The 21,454-nt window shown below is 33.7% G+C and overlaps 2 protein-coding genes and 1 pseudogene across 2 annotated transcripts; all 3 read left to right on the top strand.

Moving 5' to 3' along the window:
- The first annotated feature begins 3,133 nt into the window (after positions 1 to 3,133).
- On the top strand, positions 3,134 to 5,179 carry LOC142516191 (amino acid transporter AVT1I-like). Its single transcript, XM_075619842.1, is given in 4 exon segments — positions 3,134 to 3,337; positions 3,430 to 4,037; positions 4,117 to 4,513; positions 4,516 to 5,179. Coding segments are annotated over 4 exon segments (1,266 nt in total). The 5' UTR covers positions 3,134 to 3,192; the 3' UTR covers positions 4,632 to 5,179.
- An 827-nt stretch (positions 5,180 to 6,006) lies between these two features.
- On the top strand, positions 6,007 to 10,473 carry LOC142544364 (amino acid transporter AVT1I-like; annotated as a pseudogene).
- Positions 10,474 to 13,941: 3,468 nt separating this feature from the next.
- On the top strand, positions 13,942 to 20,404 carry LOC142516175 (isoeugenol synthase 1-like). Its single transcript, XM_075619841.1, has 5 exons — positions 13,942 to 14,179; positions 19,256 to 19,415; positions 19,519 to 19,753; positions 19,874 to 20,077; positions 20,164 to 20,404. Exons 1-5 carry the CDS (start codon positions 14,001 to 14,003, stop codon positions 20,361 to 20,363), a joined length of 978 nt encoding a protein of 325 aa, XP_075475956.1. The 5' UTR covers positions 13,942 to 14,000; the 3' UTR covers positions 20,364 to 20,404.
- Positions 20,405 to 21,454: the final 1,050 nt, after the last annotated feature.

Raw genomic sequence — 21,454 nt, 5'->3', positions numbered from 1 at the left:
ATATTGATATCACATAATGACAAAGTTGGAAGAAAAAATTAGTGTCCATTTTTGTCTCTATTAGGACCCAACTTTTAGATGAATGAATTATGATTTAAAATTTTAATTTTTTTATAACATAGGATAAAAAATATATTAACTTTCTGATTATGATGCATAATAATAATAATAATAATAATAATAATAATAATATCAATTTATGGACAATTAATATACCAAAAATTCGCGATAACACTTTTCATCAAAATTTTTGAAAATTTAATATTATATAAGAAATTATATTATATTTAATATTTTAGATAAGTATGTTGAACTAAATATATAAAAATATAACAAAACTCAAAGCCAAAACCGAAATTAAATGAATGACATAATCAATGTAAACATGTAAACGTAGTTTATATTTTCAAAAGTATCAAATTCAAATTTGAATTTAAAAAAATTGAAAAAATTAACGTTTATTTATATGTTTATTTCTTATTTGTTTTTAAATATTTAATACAGTAGGTGAGACATTAATTTTATAAAAAAAATTTAAAAATTTCATATTTTTTCCAATTTTAAAGTTGAAGAAAAAATTATATTTTTGTTTTTTGTTTTTTTAATTTCAACAAACACTTTTATTTTATTTTTTAATTTTCAACAATTTAATTATCATATTAGTCCCTCGATAATTTGTCAAATTTCACTTTAGTCTCTCGATAGTTATAAAAATGAACACCAACTTTTTCTTCCAATTTTGTCCTTACGTGATATATATCAATACTATATTTTTGTTTTTTGTTTTGTTTTTTTTAAATTTCAACAAACACTTTTATTTTTATTTTTTTAATTTTCAACAATTTAAATAACACTTTATCTATACTATATATAAAGATTGAGCCTAATAGAGACAAAAATGGACACCAATTTTTTCATCCAACTTTGTCTTTATGTGATACCAATATTAGAATGTTGTTTTTTTTTTTGTTTTTGTTTTTAATTTCGGCAAACATTTTTTTTTCAACCATTCAAATAGCCTTTTAGTCCTTCGATAATTTGTCGAATTTAACTTTAGTCTCTCGATAATTATAAAAAAGATTATATACACACGCACTACGTATGCAGAGTAACTAATATTGAAACTAAGTGTGTGTGAAGAACTTTGATGTGAAAATAGGAGGTGGAAAAAATGGGTTTGGTCTTGTGGTGGACAATTTTTAGATGGTTGGAACGGAGGACCGAACCAACAGTGGATTTCAATGTGGTTTAAATCAATTAATATATATTTTTATGGCATTACCTGCTTTGGTAATTTATATATTTAATATTTTATGTCATTTAATAATTGGACACCACGTGTCTCGATTTCAGTAAAGATAATTATTACAACATAGTTATCTATGTCAGAATAATAATATTTGCGATTTTTGAAATAGAAAGTACACATTTATTTTATTTTTGAATTCTTGAAGAAAGGTATATTTCTTTTGCATCTCCTTCTGCAATTATTGTTTCCAATTCGAAGTTTTCTCACTCCAGATAGAAATGTTAGATCGTCGATTTTCGTTTTTAAAAACAAAAACAAAAAGTAAAAGTAAATAATAAAAAAAACTCACCTAATATTGTGTTGATTCATTGTTTGTATGTTGAAGTTCATGATATATATATATATTTATCTATTTTATTATATTTAGAAAGTTTTCGCAAAAAAGTATAAAATAAAATATTTATTAATATTAATTTATATACCTATCATATTAAATATTTAAAAACAAATAAAAATAAATATAAATGTGAAGTCAAATTTCTTTTTTAAAATTCAAATTTGAATTTGATGTCATTTGAAAATATAAATTATATTTAAGTATCTATATATTATTACTAGTAATAATAATAATTTAGCAAATTTATTTAAAACTTAATAGGTAATTTTTTCAAAAAAAAAAATTGACAAAGGAGAATAAGATAGTAAATTTACAAAAAAAAGCACAGAAAGAGGCAAAACTATAGTCACTTTACAGTATTTAAAATTCATAAATTAAAGAAAATTCATAAATTTTTTTAATATTGGAAGAAAAAGTTGGTGATTTTTCTAATAATAGGTTTTCTAATAATAGTTTGGCTCAAAAATCCTTAAAGGTTTGGTGTGTTTGATAAGTTTGTTTTCGTTTTACTTAGGAATAATTCTAAGATTTTTAAACTTCTGCTCCTATTTAACGGAGCAGGATAAAAGTTATTAATTATTTTCGATAAATTATTTAAAATAACGAATAATTTATAATTTTTTCGTTCCTTTCTAATATATATACGTTTTTTTTTTAAATTGTGAAAAAAAATGTGAATTAAAATATATCAATTTATATTCCATCAACTATTTCACACACACAACGTGTCGTAAAATATTAGAATGGTAGAATTAACTAAACTTTTGCCCAATAAAGAACTCATTTTCACCTAGCTTTTTACACAACACCCCGCCTTTTCAAACATTTATTTATTTGATCTGTGCACGAAAATGGTATCTGGGCAAAGAGATTTGATCCTTAAGAGATGGTGTGATTGAGATAGTAATAATTTAGCAAATTTAATAGGTAATTTTTTCAACCAAAAAAAAATGACAGAGGAGGATAATAAGATAGTAAGTTTACAAAAAAACCACAGAAAGAGGCAAAACTACTGTCACATTATTTAAAATTTATAATTTAAAGAAAATTCATAAATTTTTTTAATATTTCCATGTAAATAAAAAAAAGTCAAATTTCCACACCAATGATGATTTGATAAATTGACAAAATGAGGGATAATTTGTATCATTGTGATAAAAGTCTGAGAAAATAATGAAATGAAAAAAAAACGGTGACGGCAGCCCCCCACTGTCTCCTCTCACACACGAAAACAAGCACAGTTCTTTGTGCTTTTTTTTTCTTGAGAAATGGCCTCAAGAAAAATTATTGCTACGAAAACCACAATCATTTAGAATACACTCGAATCATGCATTTAAAATATGTGAACTTACAAGTTACAAGCGCTTTATTTCCATTCTTTTACAGTCAAAGATCTCTCGCATCATCATCTAGTACACAATCATATTTATAAATGTCAGAGATCAACTATATATGAAAGCATGCATACTATAAGTTATCGCCTGTTTTAGACAAAAACTCCAGCTTTCCTACGTACTCTTCAAATTTTGAACTAAGAAACATAAAGATGAACCCAAAGGAACAAGATCACAGCTCTACCATCATTCCTCTCCTAGCTTCCAACGATGATGTTGAGAAAGGAAATGAAGTTCTCAAGACCGACGGTGCTTCGTTTTTCGAGACAACTTTCAATGGATTAAATTCCTTATCAGGTATGTAGGCATGTATATGTCCTCTCTTGAATATCCCCCAACCTTCAACTTTCATTTACCAAACTAAAATTTCTACGTTTTCTCGTTTCCAGGTGTTGGGATTTTGTCGATTCCATATGCATTGTCGAATGGCGGGTGGCTAAGCTTGATTCTTCTATTCATGGTTGCTAATGCAACCTTCTATACAGGCTTGTTGATAAAAAGATGTATGGATTTTGACCCGAATATACGAACCTATCCCGATGTAGGAGACAAGGCTTTTGGCACCAGAGGACGAATGGTTGTCTCGATTTTCATGCATATTGAACTATACTTGGTTACCACAGGTTTCCTGATAATTCTTGTGGATAATCTGCACGACTTATTAGCGAGGTTGGAACTCGATTTTTATGGCATCAACATTGGCGGAAGACAAAGTTTGGTCATAATCGTGACACTAATATTGATGCCTACTGTTTGGATTAACAATATGAGAGCTCTTTCATATGTATCCGCCACTGGAGTTCTAGCTTGTGTTGTGACTATTGGATCGGTTCTATGGGTCGGTACATCTGATGACATTGGGTTTCATAAAAAGGGAACTCTTATTAATTGGACAGGAATCCCTACGGCTTTCAGCTTGTACACGTTCAGTTACGGTGCTCATCCTGTATTCCCTACATTGTACAATTCTATGCGAAACCGACGACAATTCTTTTGGGTAAATTCAGTTCTCGAAACACTAGATCTTCTTCAAATAGTCGAGTCCTAAAGCTGACACATTTCATAATTTTTTGTAGGTTCTGCTTGTATTCTTTCTCTTTTGTTCGGTTACTAGTGCATGCATGGCAATATCGGGATACCTAATGTTCGGTTCAGAGGTAAAATCCCAGATAACACTGAACCTCCCAACGAATAATATTAGCTCTAAAGTGGCCATCTACACTGCCCTTGTCACTCCGATAGCGAAATACGCACTGATGCTAAGGCCAATTGTTGATGGAATCGAAGATCTGATACAGTCTCATCGTGGGAAGAAATCTTATGGTTTCTTTGTCAGGACAATCTTGGTGATCAGCAGTGCCATTGTGGCCTCAACGCTACCGTTTTTCGGGTATCTAATGGCACTCGTTGGAGCGTTTTTGAACGTCACAGCTTCGATATTACTTCCATGCTTTTGCTACTTGAAGATTTCAGGTGCTTTAGAAAACTGGGCGTCGAAGTGGCGATCATCGGATTCATAGTGTTGATGGGTCTTGTTATCCTCGTTACCGGCACCTACACGTCTTTGAAACAAATAATCCAAAACCTATAAATATATATATAACCTTTCGATTATCCACACTACGCATTGTGAAGGGAAAATTATTACCCCCAAGTGTTTTTCATGTCCCGAACGAACTTCAAATGCAATAAAATAATTAATAGAAAACGAGTAGTATATACATTTTCTGTTACATATTTAAGGCACCCGGTGCTATATTTCTTGATGAATGTCATCTAGATCTTATTTTCCAACAGTAAATCGCATAGCAATATAGTGTTCATTTCTCCAATTAAACATTGAAATCAATACTCCAAAGACCATGGTAGTCCGGTCTAGCTCGATCCTGCTGCCCGCCATTTAATGAAAACCTCAGTCGAATCGCAAAACCACGGACTCTCTATCCAGGCCAAGATCATCGAGTTCCAGGAGTCAAGACAGTTCAACACAAATCTCAAAGGCCATTAACCAACGAACGTTTAGAGACGTTCATGTTTCGTTCCCCTGAGTTTGAAGAAATTATTTAAATGTGCTACAAATGATATCCTCGCAGTATAGATTATATTTATCGAAAAAAATTCGCAATCGATTTGTTGAGAACTCAACCAAAGTCTCATGTTAAAAATATACAAGGAAGAACATGACTTCTTCATTAGTATGCGAAATTTTGGGTAAAAACCAAAATCAAATTCATTATAAAGCTGAAACTCTAAGTGGATAATATCATTTTAGTGTGGAGATACGTGACTTCCATTGCACAACATGACTTTTGGAGTAATAAGCTCATTTAATTTCTAACCATTTGAAAGATTCAAATATTTTGAAATTCGAATATAAATTATGGGTTTCTTGAATTGTGAGTGTGGGCGATTTGGAGGGATTTTTGAGATCCTAAACAATTTAACATATTTTTCAGCACAATATCATTGTTTGTTTTACATATTGTCAACGAGCAAAGGACCCTGTAAAATCCAAGATTTTTGAATAATCGTGATAATATTTTGTAATTTAATGGTACTAGGATTTGTGCAATCTTCGGGTATCTATCTCATTATAAGATGTAAGATCTGCAAGATTATCTAAAGTTGAGTGGATAATTTTATCGTTTACAATATTTTGAGCTCGAGATTTGAGATAATATTGTGCATATATTTTCGAACTTATGAGCAGATAAAAATCTAAGATTTGAGATGATATTGAGATATCAGGATAAAGAACAAGCAAAGGATAATACGATCACTAGAGTTCGAATTCATGGATGTATTTAATGTATAATTTCGAAATATTCAATGGATGGGGATGTAGATTCGAAATGTTACCCAATATCACGGTTAAAAGATTGATAATTATCCTAAATTTAACTTTGATTCAAAAATTCAAGCGCAAGGATAATACACGATCAGGATAGCAGTCAACCCCTATAAATATGAGGGCCCTGAAACTCGAAAATCACACATCAAATTCACTCAATATTTTCGAGTTTCTCTCTAGTCTCCTTAGGAATTTTCGAGACTTTGCTCTCGTGGTTTTGCCGAGTATCGAAGCGTTGCTACAGTCCAAAGCCGGAGAAGGAATTCGAAATTCCAGTGCAAGAAACCCTCACTCTTTCCTTTTTTCCATCCAGAATTAAGGTAAGTGAGGTAAGTGAGTTTCTTTTCCAACAGTAAATTGTTGTGTTTGTTATAACAAACTGATGTTGGTAAGTGAGCTTCTTTTCCAACAGTAATTTGTTGTGTTTGTTATAACAAACTTTTATTCCTTGTATTTAGTATAAACGTAATTAAGTCTTAGATTTTCTCCTCAGTTTCTTTAATTTGGTATTAGAGTCACAAGAATTGGCTTACGCCTCTCTTGATCCTGGCTCCATCTCATCATCGAGTGTTGTTTCCACCAACCCAAATCTCTTACTCGTAAATCCAGCAAATCAGATCAACTCCAACGATGATGTTGAGAAAAGAAATGGAGTTCTCAAGACCGACGGTGCTTCGTTTTTCGAGACAACTTTCAATGGATTAAATTCCTTGTCGATTCCATATGCATTGTCAAATGGCGGGTGCCTAAGCTTGTTGATAAAAAGATGTATGGATTTTGACCCGAATATACGAACCTATCCCGATGTAGGAGACAAGGCTTTTGGCACCAGAGGACGAATGGTTGTCTCGATTTTCGTGCATATTGAACTGTACTTGGTTGCCACAGGTTTCCTGATAATTCTTGTGGATAATCTGCACGACTTATTAGCGAGGTTGGAACTCGATTTTTATGGCATCAACATTGGCGGAAGACAAAGTTTGGTCATAATCGTGACACTAATATTGATGCCTACTGTTTGGATCAACAATATGTGAGCTCTTTCATATGTATCCGCCACTGGAGTTCTAGCTTGTGTTGTGACTATTTGATCGGTTCTATGGGTCGGTACATCTGATGACATTGGGTTTCATAAAAAGGGAACACTTATTAATTGGACAGGAACCCCTACGGCTTTCAGCTTGTACATGTTCAGTTACGGTGCTCATGCTGTATTCCCTACATTGTACAATTCTATGCGAAACCGACGACAATTCTTTTGGGTAAATTCAGTTCTCGAAACACTAGATCTTCTTCAAATAGTCGAGTCCTAAAGCTGACACGTTTCATAATTTTTTGTAGGTTCTGCTTGTATGCTTTCTCTTTTGTTCGGTTACTAGTGCATGCATGGCAATCTCGGGATACCTAATGTTCGGTTCAGAGGTAAAATCCCAGATAACACTGAAACTCCCAACGAATAATATTAGCTCCAAAGTGGCTATCTACACTGCCCTTGTCACTCCTTTAGCGAAATACGCACTGATTAAATCCTCTATTAATAATTGCTAAATAAAAATTTCACCTTTAACAATTGAAGCTGGGGGTAAAAATGCTGCTGTTGGTCTTGAGAATGAAGTCACTTTATGGATAAAACATGTTGTTGGGGAAGATGAATTGGCTTCAACCAAAAAGTTAATGTCATGGAATCTTGGTTCAAATTTCATTTATTTGCCAATGGGGAATATTTGTTTTAGTTTTGATGGTTTTAATAATCTGGTACTCTAACAAAGAATAAGTGTTATTAAAAGTTTGGTAACAAGAACTGTTCCTTTGAAAAATATCTATGTGCTGGGCGTTAAACTTTGCTCTATAACACTATCATTCGATACTTGTTGATGACACGGTGATTCAAGATGATGATACAGCTACCATCACTTGTGGCAGCGAAATAATTCTGGGTCCTGAGGCTCAAGGCAAGAGTTAATGTTGGTCATTTAAATTTTTTAGTTGGTAATGCGTTTGACTCGTACAGATTTGTTGAAATATATGGTGAAAATACAATTTAACACCAAAGCAGTGCACGACACAGCAAATATATGCATGAGAACAAATGGTTTTCCTACCAGTGCACATTGTTTTCACATTCAAACAATTTATGGTAGTTCCGAGTTAGATTCTACGTACTTCTAGTAGAACAGAGATGCTAGTCACATGTATGATCATTTACAACCTGACCATCATCAAGGTAACATAACACTTGACTGGCGGGTTTTTATGGGCGAAGGCACAAACCATAGCAATGAAACAATACTTCAACTACGTGCTAAAAACTCTGACACTTTATTGCTTAGGCTGAGTCCTTTTTCAAAAATGAAAATGCAGGAAATGACTTTTTTTTTTTTTTTGCTATGTTATGAAAATACTCGTGAAGGTCATCTTCAGTCCGAATAATCTTAGACATGATTTCACTCTGAAGTATTGCGTCAGTGATGTCAGGACCTACAATGAAAATGCCTATTTAACGTTCCAAAAGAGTATTAAGGAAAACTAAATTTAGATAGCCCATAACCAATTTCCTTTTCCTCCCTCCTTTCTTTTACTTGTTTCTTATTAATTAGTGGTTAGGGTTCATGTAGGAGGCTTTTGTTGAAAATTTCAGGTTTGTTCAACCTAATAAATTAAACCATGTATATGATACAGTTAAGATAATATACAAAACTATTCAGAATTTAAAATCAGAATATGTCAAAACTATTCATTTTTGTTACATATTTAAGGCACCCGGTGCTATTTTTCTTGATGAATGTCGCTTATATCTTATTTTCCAACAGTAAATCGCATGCAATATAGTGTTCATGTCTCCAATTAAACATTGAAAACGTAGAAATTTTAGTTTGCTAAATGAAAATTTTGAAGGTTGGGGGATATTCAAGAGAGGACATATACATGCCTACATACCTGATAAGGAATTTAATCCATTGAATGTTGTCTCGAAAAACGAAGCACCGTCGGTCTTGAGAACTCCATTTCCTTTCTCAACATCATCGTTGGAGTTGATCTGATTTGCTGGATTTACGAGTAGGAGATTTGGGTTGGTGGAAACAACACTCGATGATGAGATGGAGCCAGGATCAAGAGAGGCGTCAGCCATTTCTTATGACTCTGATACCAAATTAAAGAAACTGAGGAGAAAATCTAAGAATTGTATTCCATAACCTACTTTGTATCTGAGACTTAATTACGTTTATACTAAATACAAGGAATAAAACTTTCACACGTAACATCAGTTTGTTATAACAAACACAACGATTTACTGTTGGAAAACAAGCTCACTTGCCTCACTACCTTAATTCTTGATGAAAAAAACGTCGAAAGAGTGGGGGGTTTCTTGCACTGGAATTTCGAATTCCTTCTCCGGCTTTGGACTGTAGCAACGCTTCGATACTTGGCAAAACCACGAGAGCAAAGTCTCGAAAATTCCTAAGGAGACTAGAGAGAAACTCGAAAATATTGAGTGAATTTGAGGTGTGATTTTCGAGTTCCAGGGCCCTCCTATTTATAGGGATTGACTGCTATCCTGATCGTGTATTATCCTTGAGCTTGAATTTTTGAATCAAAGTTAAATCTAGGATAATTATCAATTTTTAACCGTAATATTGGGTAACATTTCGAATCTACATCCCCATCCATTGAATATTTCGAAATTATACATTAAATACATCCATGAATTCGAACTCTAGTGATCGTATTATCCTTTGCTTGATCTTTATCCTGATATCTTAATATCATCTCAAATCTTAGATCTTTATCTGCTCATAAGTTCGAAAATATATGCACAATATTATCTCAAATCTCGAGCTCAAAATATTCTACACGATAAAATTATCCACTCAACTTTAGATAATCTTGCAGATCTTACATCTTATAATGAGATAGATACCCGAAGATTGCACAAATCCTATTACCATTAAATTACAAAATATTATCACGATTATTCAAAAATCTTATATTTATCGAAAAAAATTCGCAATCGATTTGTTGAGATCTCAACCAAAGTCTCATGTTAAAAATATACAAAGAAGAACATGACTTAATAAGATAGAATAATATCTTCATTGGTATGCGAAATTTTGGGTAAAAACCAAAATCAAATTCATTACAGAGCATAAACTCTAAGTGGACAATATCATTCTAGTGTGGAGATACGTGACTTTCATTTCACAACATACTTTTGGAGTAATAATCTCATTTAATTTCTAACCATTTGAAAGATTCGAATATTTTGAAATTCGAAAATAAATTATGGGTTTCTTGAATTGTGAGTGTGGGCGATTTGGAGGGATTTTTGAGATCCTAAACAATTTAACATATTTTTCAGCACAATATCATTGTTTGTTTTATATATTGTCGAGGAGCAAAGGACCCAATCTATGTTCTTTCTGGGCTGAGTAATGGCCCAATAGTTTTCATTTGTGTAGGCTCCAAAAGTTATATATTGGCAATTTGGCACGACGCGATACCCAATTTTAGGGAAAATTGCTTTCATGGTTATTTATTTTTAAGTCTCAGCGATTTTAGTATATTATATCGTCAAAATTAAGTTTTAGTACTACGTTATTTTTTTGTTGTTGAAATTTTGGTTGTTTGTTTTACCATTTTAGTCATTCTTCTACAAAAGTATTTAAATGACATTGGACACGTCAACGACATGTGCAAAAAGATTAAATTACATGAAAATATTATATTAAAAAGATATCGATCGGGTTGTGTATATCAAAGATTTAATTTGAGAATTTTATAATTACGTAGCCGCACTATTTTTTTTCTTTGGTCTTCTATTATTATTATTATTTTAAATTTTTTGGTAATTATATTAACGGCAAAAAAAATTCTTCCAATGTCTAAGTATGGCAACAAAAGTTTCATATATCATATATACCAGCCGTCAACACATACGTTGGATGAACACAATATAAAGTTGTATACATAAAATATTATTTTGTTGTTACAATTTTTTAATCATATATAATTAATAATTTGAAATAAAAAATGATATAAATATAGAAATACCTATAAATTTGTTAAGTATTAAATAATTTGTACAAAAGGAGGGATTGAAGAGTTGAAATTGTTGGAAATTGGAAGTTATAAAGATATTTATAGAAGACGTCACCAACACATGAGTATATTTAATACATAGGGTTAAACTTTAATATAATACTAGAATATCTGCACACACGTACGTTAGATGTAATATAAGTTTTAACTTTTAACTGCAGAGCATGTATTTTAAATACCTCAATCAAATCAAATCATAACACTAAAAACATTAGACTTTCTTATTAATGAAAAATTTCAGTTCATTTCAACAAAATAATAAAATAAAATAACACTCGAAACAATTTTTTCGTGGCTTGTCATTTATAAAATAGCAGAGACCAAATACAAATTTTGTTATCTTTATTTTTTGATGAATATCTATTTTTCAATAAATCACTGTACTCCGAGGCTTATCATGAGGCGTACGATGCATTACAGACGTATTATCATTGTGAACGTAAAGAGAAATTTCATAGGCAAAACAATCAAACTAATATCTCTGCACAAGAGGTGGAGTAAAGGACTTGACTTAACTAAGAATAGACTCTTGTGGCCATAAATCTTAATAATTGTCATGTTCATGTCATGCAACCTAATTTTCATACTCGAATGTTTGAACTCTTACAACTTTGAATGCAATAATCGTGACGATGATATTGTAAATACAAACATAAAACATTCCATGTCGTTAGATATATAAGATAGTTTGTTTTCACACACAGATTAAGAAAAATCATTAAAACAAAAACAAATTTATTATTTTATTCGAAAAATACTACACGTTTTTCAAGATTTAGTAAATATCGATATATTAGTAAAACAGTAGAAAAAATTGTTAAATATGGTTTATGTTTGGGACAAAAAAATAAATCCTAGTCTATATAATTGAGACACGAAGTAGTATTATATTGTAAAAAGATAAATTTTTATGCGTGTGAAAAATTTAATTCGATGGGAAATTATGGTAGGACATTCTAGAGATAAACATTTAAAGTCGTTCATGCATAATCTATCTATTACAACATTTATTAATTACAACTATCCAAAAAATATTCCATCTCAGCTCATTTATGCAATCTTATAAAATAAACCACCATTAATTAGAATTTATAATTATAATATAAATATAGTGTGGAGGCTAGCTAGTTTCTTCAATGTTTGTGGACGTCGTGTTTTTAAACTATCTTTCCAAAAATATATATTGTACATCAAAATGAGGTGTTGCACGACACATATTGAACTTAATAAACATGTGTCAAACATTTTTTATGTCTTACACTTTTACTAGTGTCTCGGAGCAGGCAATACATGTTTACACACTTAGAATAATTATTATTGATTTTTGTATATTTTTTAAATTATAAATGATATCTAAAAATTTATCGATATAAATTGATAAAAAAATAAATAAATACTTTTATAAATTAAAAAGATTTTTTTAAGGTGAATAAGATATGTTGCACCAAAGTTAGTCTAAAGCCCTCTTGTTTTATATGTAAGATATACATAACAACTAGCGAGTCGTGGAACACACACGATCTATATATATTTATCATAAAATTATTTTAACAGCTTGTTACAAAAACAACCATTAAAATCTTTATCCTACTAAGTGAGGTTACTTTATGAATCTTCCTATTATGTCATTGTGTTTTATCCCATATTAAATGTGATGTCCGGGGTCGAAGAAGGCGGGGGACGATCACCGTGTCATGAGGTTGTACGGACAATGAGCGGCTCCTGCCAGACTTCTAGGCGAAAGGAACATGAATAAACCGATCCCACACCAGAGTGAGGGAGATTCCAAAACTGTTCAGACATGAGACTGTGCAGCTGAGGAGTGCTTAAAAGATTTGATAGGTACTACTCATATCAAGAAGGTTCATCTTCTTTTCGGGAGCTCATCACATAAGAACTCCAAAGTTAAAAGTGCATTACTTGGGACAATTTTGGGATATGTGACCTCCTGAGAAATTTCCTAGGGTGCATGTGAGTAAGGACATCATCACGCTGGAAAGATTCGTCTTGGTACAGTATGGACAGTCGTCGAATCCGGGATTTTACAGTTGGTATCAGAGTCGACCTCTCCTAGTACGGTGTGGTTCGAGGACGAACCAAGCGGAAGATGGTGGGCATGTGATGCCCGGAGCCGAAGAGGGCGATGGTGATCGCCGTTGTCATGGAGACAATCGTCAAATCCGAGACGTTACACTAAATCTTCATCTTTATTTAAATAAATTTTATCATGTCGTCGTTAACCATTTCTTCTTTCGTATTGCTCTTCCTATATTAATTGCGTATTGGATTTGGTCTGCATCGTCACATTGAGTTGTGTGCATGTATTATTGATTTTTTTTAATAAGTATTATCGGTTAAAAAAGTAGAAATTAAATTAAAATTTTCTATTTTTAATAATTTTTTAAACATAAATATCAATTTTTAATCCAAAAAAAAAATTGGGGAGATAAGGATAATTTTACTTTGTTGTAATTTGACTATAACAATCAAAAGTTGTGGTTTAATATATACTAGTAACATGATGCTCACGTTGTATACTTATATAGTTTATTTTTTGTGAAAAAAACAAAAACAAAAACAATTAAAAAATACATAATTTAAAAAATCATAAAATGACCGAAGGAAAAAGAAAAAAAAAGAAAAAGAAAAGGCACGCCATCCGACCAAATGATCGGTCTATCCCCTCTTCCTACCAACACTTTTTTCAGACGAATTTGTCATATAGGGTTTACCGAGTGAAGTTTATCCGACTAATGTAGTTTGCATGTTATCATGTCAGCTCGAATATTTACTCAATGCTATCGACAGGTAGCAGCCATGGGTTGCTACGTCATAAAAAAAAATTATTTGATAGAGACTTCTATTATAAAAAGGCCTATGCTGTTAAGTTCTAGTTCCATACAACTGAACCAATAAAGGATATGCGATAATTTGATAATATAAGTTAAAATCGATTGTTAGGCATAAACCTAGAACAAATATCAAGGGATTTAGAGTTCAACTTACAGTTTGATGGCAATTTCGAAGAGCAAAGTTTTGATATTTGGTGCTACTGGTTATCTGGGTAAATACTTGATCAAGGCAAGCATTTCTTCGGGCCATCCTACTTATGCCTATATTCGCCCCGTTGAGTCCAACTCCGATCCTTCGAAGATTCAACTTGTCAAAGATTTTGAATCCATGGGAGCTGAGTTATCGTTTTCCAAGTAAGATAATCGTGTTTCTTCAGATACAAGATATCAGAAATTAAGAAAAGAATGGCGAAAGCTGAAGAAATGGGGTTTCATTCAATACCCAAAATGGAAGTCTCGAAGAAGTAAGTACAATAACCGTCATGTGCCTCTTTTATATCAATACAGAGAGAAATGAAAAACACGTTGATAAATGAAAAACACGCTTATGGGAAAATAAGAAAAGATTAACAAGGAACAAGCAAAAACGTGTTTTGCTTGATAATACGCCCCCTCAAGATGGAGCATGGATGTTGTGAATCCCCATCTTGGACAATAACATGCGGAAGCGAGTCGGCAGTAGTGACTTGGTAAACAAATCAGCAAGCTGCAAATGCGTTGAAAGATGTAGTATCTTGATGAGTCCACTGCGAAGTTTTTCTCGCACAATATGGCAATCAATTTCAATATGCTTCGTTCTCTCATGAAAAACAGGATTGGATGCAATGTGAATAGCCGATTGACTGTCACAAAACAACACGGCAGGTGCAGCACAAGAAATGCAGAGGTCCTTCAACAATGATAATAGCCAAATCACCTCACAAGTAGCATTGGCCATCGACCTGTATTCTGCTTTAGCGGATGACCTGGAAACGGTTTGTTGTTTCTTGGATTTCCACGATATTAAGGACTCACCAAGAAGAACACAATATCCAGAAACTGAGCGCCGAGTGTCTTGACAAGCTGCCCAATCCAAGTCAGAAAAAAAACTAAGTTTGAGTGGGGTTGATTGTCCATAAAAGAGACCTTGACCAACCGTGCCTTTCACATACTTAAGTACCGAATATACGGCTTGAAGATGTGGAGTTCGAGGCTTAGACACAAACCGACTTAGCTTGTTGACTGAATAGGCAAGATCAGGTCTTGTGATGGTTAAATACAAGAGCTTTCCCATTAGCCGTCGATATAAAGGAGGATCACTCAATAAGTCACCATCTTCAGTGTTTAGCTTTGAATTGACATCCAAGGGTGTTGTGCGAGGCTTGCATCCTAAGAGACCCGCCTCAGTAAGTAGTTGAAGTGCATAGTGTCGTTGACAAATGGAGATGCCACGAGAAGATCTTGCAACTTCTATCCCCAGAAAGTACCTCAAGCTGCCCAAATCTTTTAGTCTAAAATGACTATTCAAGAACATCTTCAAGTCTAAGGCATCCTGCTCATTATTCGTGGCAATGACAATGTCGTCCACATAAACCAATAATGCCAAAAAAACATCACCCAGTGTTCGAGTAAACAAAGAGCTATCAGCATGTGACTGATGAAAACCAATGGTGAGCAATGTAGATGAAAATTTGGAAAACCATTGACGTGAAACCTGTTTAAGGCCATACAAAGATTTGTGGAGCTTGCAAACTGCATTCATGGGAAGATTTACCCCCTTTTGTTGATATCCTGGAGGCAAGGACATGTACACCTCCTCATCTAAATCACCATGTAGGAAAGCATTATTGACATCAAGTTGAGTAAGAGACCAACCACGGATTGCAGCCAACGCCAGCAATGTTCTGACCGTGACAATCTTGGCCACAGGTGAGAATGTTTCAAAATAGTCCACCCCCTCCTGTTGTGTGTATCCCTTGGCAACCAACCGTGCTTTATACCTTTCTAGTGTGCCATCAGCTCGAAATTTAGCCTTATATACCCAGCGACACCTCACAACACTCTTCCCATGTGGTAAGGGAACAATAGACCAAGTTCGATTGCTTTCCAGAGCTTGCAATTCAGCATCCATGGCTTCGCGCCACTCTGGTTTCACAACAGCTTGGGAGAAAAGTATTGGGTTCAACAATGGAAGATATGTTGTGAACAAAGGCTTGGTAAGGAATGGAAAGTTTATGGTTGCTAAGAACAGAAGATAAAGGATGAGCTGTGGATGAATGAGAAGAAGATGCAGTGGCATAACATTGATATTCAGTCAACCATGCAGGTTTAGTGGGAACTAGATGTGGACGGGCAGCAACATCGTTATTGGAGCTTGCAGCCGGAGGTTTTAAAGGCTGTGAAGAAAGAGGAGCCTGGGTTGGTAGAACAGAATCAGAGAAGAATGTGGTGTCCACAGAAGAGGAAGATTTACATTGGAAAGGGAAAACATTTTCGTGAAATGTTACATCTCGAGATATATAAATCTCATTTGTGAGAAGATTAAGCAATTTATATGCTTTGTAGCCAGGGGAATAACCGAGGAAAACATATTTGATTGCGCGGGGAGAAAATTTGGTACGATGGCTAAGGAGAGTTGAACCATAGCACAGGCAACCAAACACCTTTAAATGAGAGTATGAAGGACTTTTATGAAAAAGTAAATCAAAGGGAGATTTGTTTGACAAAAGGGATGTAGGTGTACGATTAATAAGATATACGGATGTGAGAATGCAATCACTCCAGTATACTAAAGGAATATGAGATTGAAAAAGTAGGGCCCGGGCCACATTCAAAATGTGTTGGTGCTTTCTTTCTACGAGAGAATTTTGTTGTGGACGCTCCACACAAGAATGAAATGGAATGATTCCTTCGGACTTGAAAAATTCAGAGAACCGAAGTTCGGGAGCATTGTCGGATCGAACTGACTTTATTTTTTTGTCAAACTGTGTACGAATCATCCGACAGTAGGAAGGAAATATATGGAGCACATCGGATTTAGACTTAAGCAAATAAATCCACGTGTATCGAGATTGGTCATCAACAATTGTGAGAAAATATTTGAATCCATCAACACTTGGAGGATTAAAAGGACCCCAAACATCAATATGAATCAAATCAAAAGGACTATCGGACAATGAATTATTGGAAATAAATGGCAATCGTCTTTGTTTTGACAAAAGTCATATTTCACAGTTCAATATATCATTGTTATTGATGGGATTAATGTCCAAAGCCTTTCCCAAAACAGATAACTTGGGAAAAGAAGCATGTCCAAATCTATAATGCCAAAGTTGAGACTTGGAAAGGGAAACATTACAAATTGTAGTAGAAGCTGGAAAATGACATAGAATGTACAGGTCGCCCACTCTTCTACCCATCCCAATCATCTTGTCCTGGTTGAGAACCTGGATTTGACAAGAATCATGAAGAAAAGATACTGAGCAAGGAATTTGTTTGGTTAAGGAACTGATGGACAACAAGTTAAATTTGAAATGAGGGACATAAAGAACATCTTTCAGGATTAGTTCATGTGACAACTTAACTGTCCCTATGTGGGTAACCGATGCAATCGAATTATTAGGCAATGTGACACTAGAATAAAACGGTTTGAAGGCATGGTAAGACTTCAAAGAACAACAAATATGGTGTGTGGCACCTGTGTCTATGATCCAAGATAAGGTAAAGGCAGAAGTAGAGGTAGTGAATAATGAGGATGTACCGGTGAAACAAAGTGCAGTATCAGGTTGGCGCTGTGAAACCAAAGTATTGCTACCAAGCTGAAGTTGCGAACTTAAAAATGCAATAAGCTGCCGGAAATGTTCTGGATTCAGATTTTCACCAGTAATTGGCAGTGACGCATCAGAATAGCTGCGAGCATTATTAACATGGACTCTTCCTTCACTCTCTTCACCAGTAGTTGGCAGTGGCACATCAGAACAGCTACGAGTATGATTAATCTGGACTTTTCCTTCATTCTATTTCTGCTTATACCTTGGATGACTCGGAGGATATCCGTGCAATTTGTAACATTTATCAACAGTGTGATTGGGAAAGTGGCAATGTGAACAAACAGGCCTATCAAACTTAGTCCCCTTAATGGTAAGAGCACCTCTTACAGCTGCAACGTTCGAGGTATTGAAGGCTAGTGATTGATCTGGCAGAGTTACAGAAGCATCATGATGTATCGATCTTTGCCTCTCCTCCTGAACTACCAAAGAGAAAGTCTTCGAAATCACTGGCAGTGGCTCCATCATTAAGATCTGAGCACGGATTTGAGCATATGACTCATTTAAACCCATTAAGAACTGCATCACACACTCCTGATTATGATAATCCAGCCATTCCTTTATCGAACCACAGTGACACACGGAAATCGGCTGGAAATCTTTCAATTCGTCCCACAAAGTTCTCATTCTAGTGTAATATGAACTAATATCCATTGAGCCTTGGTGTAGTCCAGTTAAGAGTTTCTTAATTTGAAAAACTCTCGGAGCATTACTTTGATGAAATCGATCTCTTAGATCATTCCAAATTTCATATGCCGTGGACATGTATAATAAGCTATCCGCAATCTCTCGGCTGACGGAATTCAAAATCCACGAGATCACCATGCTATTACATCGGATCCACGCTGCATATAACAAATCACCAGATGGAGGGCGTAATTGCGTACCGTCAACAAACAAAAGTTTATTCTTAGCGGTCAAAGCCATTGACATTGCTCTACTCCAGCTATTATAGTTGCTACCTGCAAGTAAATGAGAAACCAAGACCAAACAAGGATGATCGCCATTTTGCAGATAGAATGGGCTACTCGAGTCTTCGTAAGATACTCGACCACCTGAGTTGTTTGAGCTCGTAGCTTGAGAAATTGGTACTTGATTTCCTCTCGCCATTGAAGATAATCAGAGTTTCAGCTTAGAAATTCAAGCTCTGATACCATATCAGAAATTAAGAAAAGAATGGCGAAAGCTGAAGAAATGGGGTTTCATTCAATACCCAAAATGGAAGTCTCGAAGAAGTAAGTACAATAACCGTCATGTGCCTCTTTTATATCAATACAGAGAGAAATGAAAAACACGTTGATAAATGAAAAACACGCTTATGGGAAAATAAGAAAAGATTAACAAGGAACAAGCAAAAACATGTTTTGCTTGATAATACAAGATAATTGTTTTTCATAAATACAAACGTTTAAGGGAAACTAATTATAATATTATTGATGGGTCATGTAAGTTGGTCTCATTTTGGTTTTGGTCATCCTTCGGAAAAAATGACAAATCGCAGCAAGATCAAAGTCATTGCACTAAAACTGACACGTAACTTATAGAACTAAAATCAAAATGAGGTCAGCAGACAAATTTAACTATTTTCTCAATTTTTAATATCTGCAAGTAAATTCTTTTTTGTTTTCGAAAAGGGTGGACTCGACGAGCACAACAAGCTCGTTTCATTGGTGAAAGAGGTGGATATCGTGATATCCGCACTTGCTGTTCCTCAACATCTCGAACAGCTCAAGATTATCAATGCCATGAAAGAGGCAGGCAATGTAAAGGTGATTCATTCTGATTTTTAATTTCCTTCAATTGCTAAATATTGATTACAATTTTGCATGAAAATAATGGGTTTTATTTTTATTACCAAAAAAAAAAAATCAGAGATTTGTTCCATCGGAATATGGGAATGAAGTGGATCGAGTAAGTGGTGCATTGCCACCATTCCAAAAATTGCTCGACAACAAGAAGAAAATAAGGAGGGCGACCGAAGAAGCCGGGATCCCCTTTACGTATGTTTCTGCAAATTCATTTGCAGCATACTTTGTTGATTATTTTCTTCATCCACGTGATGAAAACTCCCATGAAGTTACTCTATATGAAAATGGTGATGCCAAAGGTACGAAACGTCCCACGTCGATCGACCGTGAGAGATATATCAAAAGCCAGTAACTATTTTCGTAAAACACAGATATATGTCCCATGTCATATATATGATACATATATTCTTTTTGTGCAGCGGTGTTGAATAATGAAGAAGACGTTGCGGCGTACACGTTGAAAGCAGCAACCGACCCGAGGGTGGCGAATCGAGTCATTATCTGTCTACCCCCAAAAAACATCGTATCCCAGCTCGATTTGGTGGATGCATGGGAGAACAAAACGGGACGTACCATAACAAGGGTCCATGTTCCCGAGCACGAAATCATCAATCTTTCCAGAAGTAACATTAAACACTGCTGATACATGGAATAAAAATCAAAACTTTTTATATATATATAAACATATTTTTGGTTATGATGGACGCAGATTTGCCATTTCCGGACAACGTCCCGGTTTCGATCGTTCATAATATATTCATCCAAGGATGTCAGATGAATTTCGAGTTAACGGAGGATGACTTGGAAGCGTCGGCATTGTACCCTGAATACAATTATACTTCAGTTGATGATCTTCTTGATCGTTGCCTTGTCCGTCCACTTGAGCCTAAACTGGCGACGTTTGCTTAATTACTCAACTTTATGCATATGGAGTTACGCGCGTGTGTGTGTATGTGTGTGTGATCATTTTCTTTATTTTAGCAATTAATTGATCCATACAAGGTTTGGATTTGTTTTAGACATAATTGATTTATATATGATTGGTTTTATATTCGCTTGAGATATTTATTTTAAAAATGGAAAATTACAAATTTTATCGATTATATTTTTCTATTTCCGATTTTGATGACCTATGTTGTAAATTTTTTGTTTTAGTCCGTTATATTTGTATTTTTCATTGGGGGAAACTGTTTTGTTGACTAATATTCTTTTTCTTGATTGTCGTTTATATATAGATTTGTCAATAAGTGGCTGTTATTCTAAATAATAACAAACACGAAAGACAACTAATCGAATAAAACAGGAAAGAGTTTTACGAAAAATCCCAAAATAAAAATTCTAAAAGAACTCACCAATCCCGCAAATCAAATTTGAGTGTAGCGTACAGTCAGACAAAACGAGAGTGGTTTAGTTTTTTCACTACACGTCACCAATTAATTTTGGACACATATTTACTTTCCATTTAATTAATTTGTTTGCCTCGAAGTTAGAAATCATATTGAGAACAAATATTTGGCATTATTACATTATACAGGTATCTTGGGACGATATCAAGTATTTACATGTATTAAACGGATAGATTCGATTTATATATATAATAAATAATAATATTTATAACAAAAAAATAATATTTTTCATAGACAAGATCATATCAAATATTTATTTTATAAAATCGACTCGTGAGATACTTTTATAGGAATTTTTTGTGAAATATATCATATATATATATATATATATATATATACACTTTTAAAAAGTAATCTATATTTATACTCTTTACATTTCGATTATATAAACTTCTTTTCATATGTTAGTTATCTCAAATATATGCCATAGAATATTTATAAATTAATATTCGATAAATTAATAATCTTTTTAAAATAAAAACTTTTTTCGATCCCGGCTTAGACTTGATTAATTAATAACATGATAATTTTTTGGAATACCAATGTATAAAACCATGATCTCTTTCAATATCATAAATTAAAATTTTTCTAAAA

Source organism: Primulina tabacum, chromosome 1, assembly GCF_025594145.1.
Source record: "Primulina tabacum isolate GXHZ01 chromosome 1, ASM2559414v2, whole genome shotgun sequence".
NCBI lineage: Eukaryota > Viridiplantae > Streptophyta > Magnoliopsida > Lamiales > Gesneriaceae > Primulina > Primulina tabacum.
The sequence above is the reverse complement of the archived record's forward strand: the minus strand, read 5'-3'. Positions and strand labels throughout refer to the sequence as shown.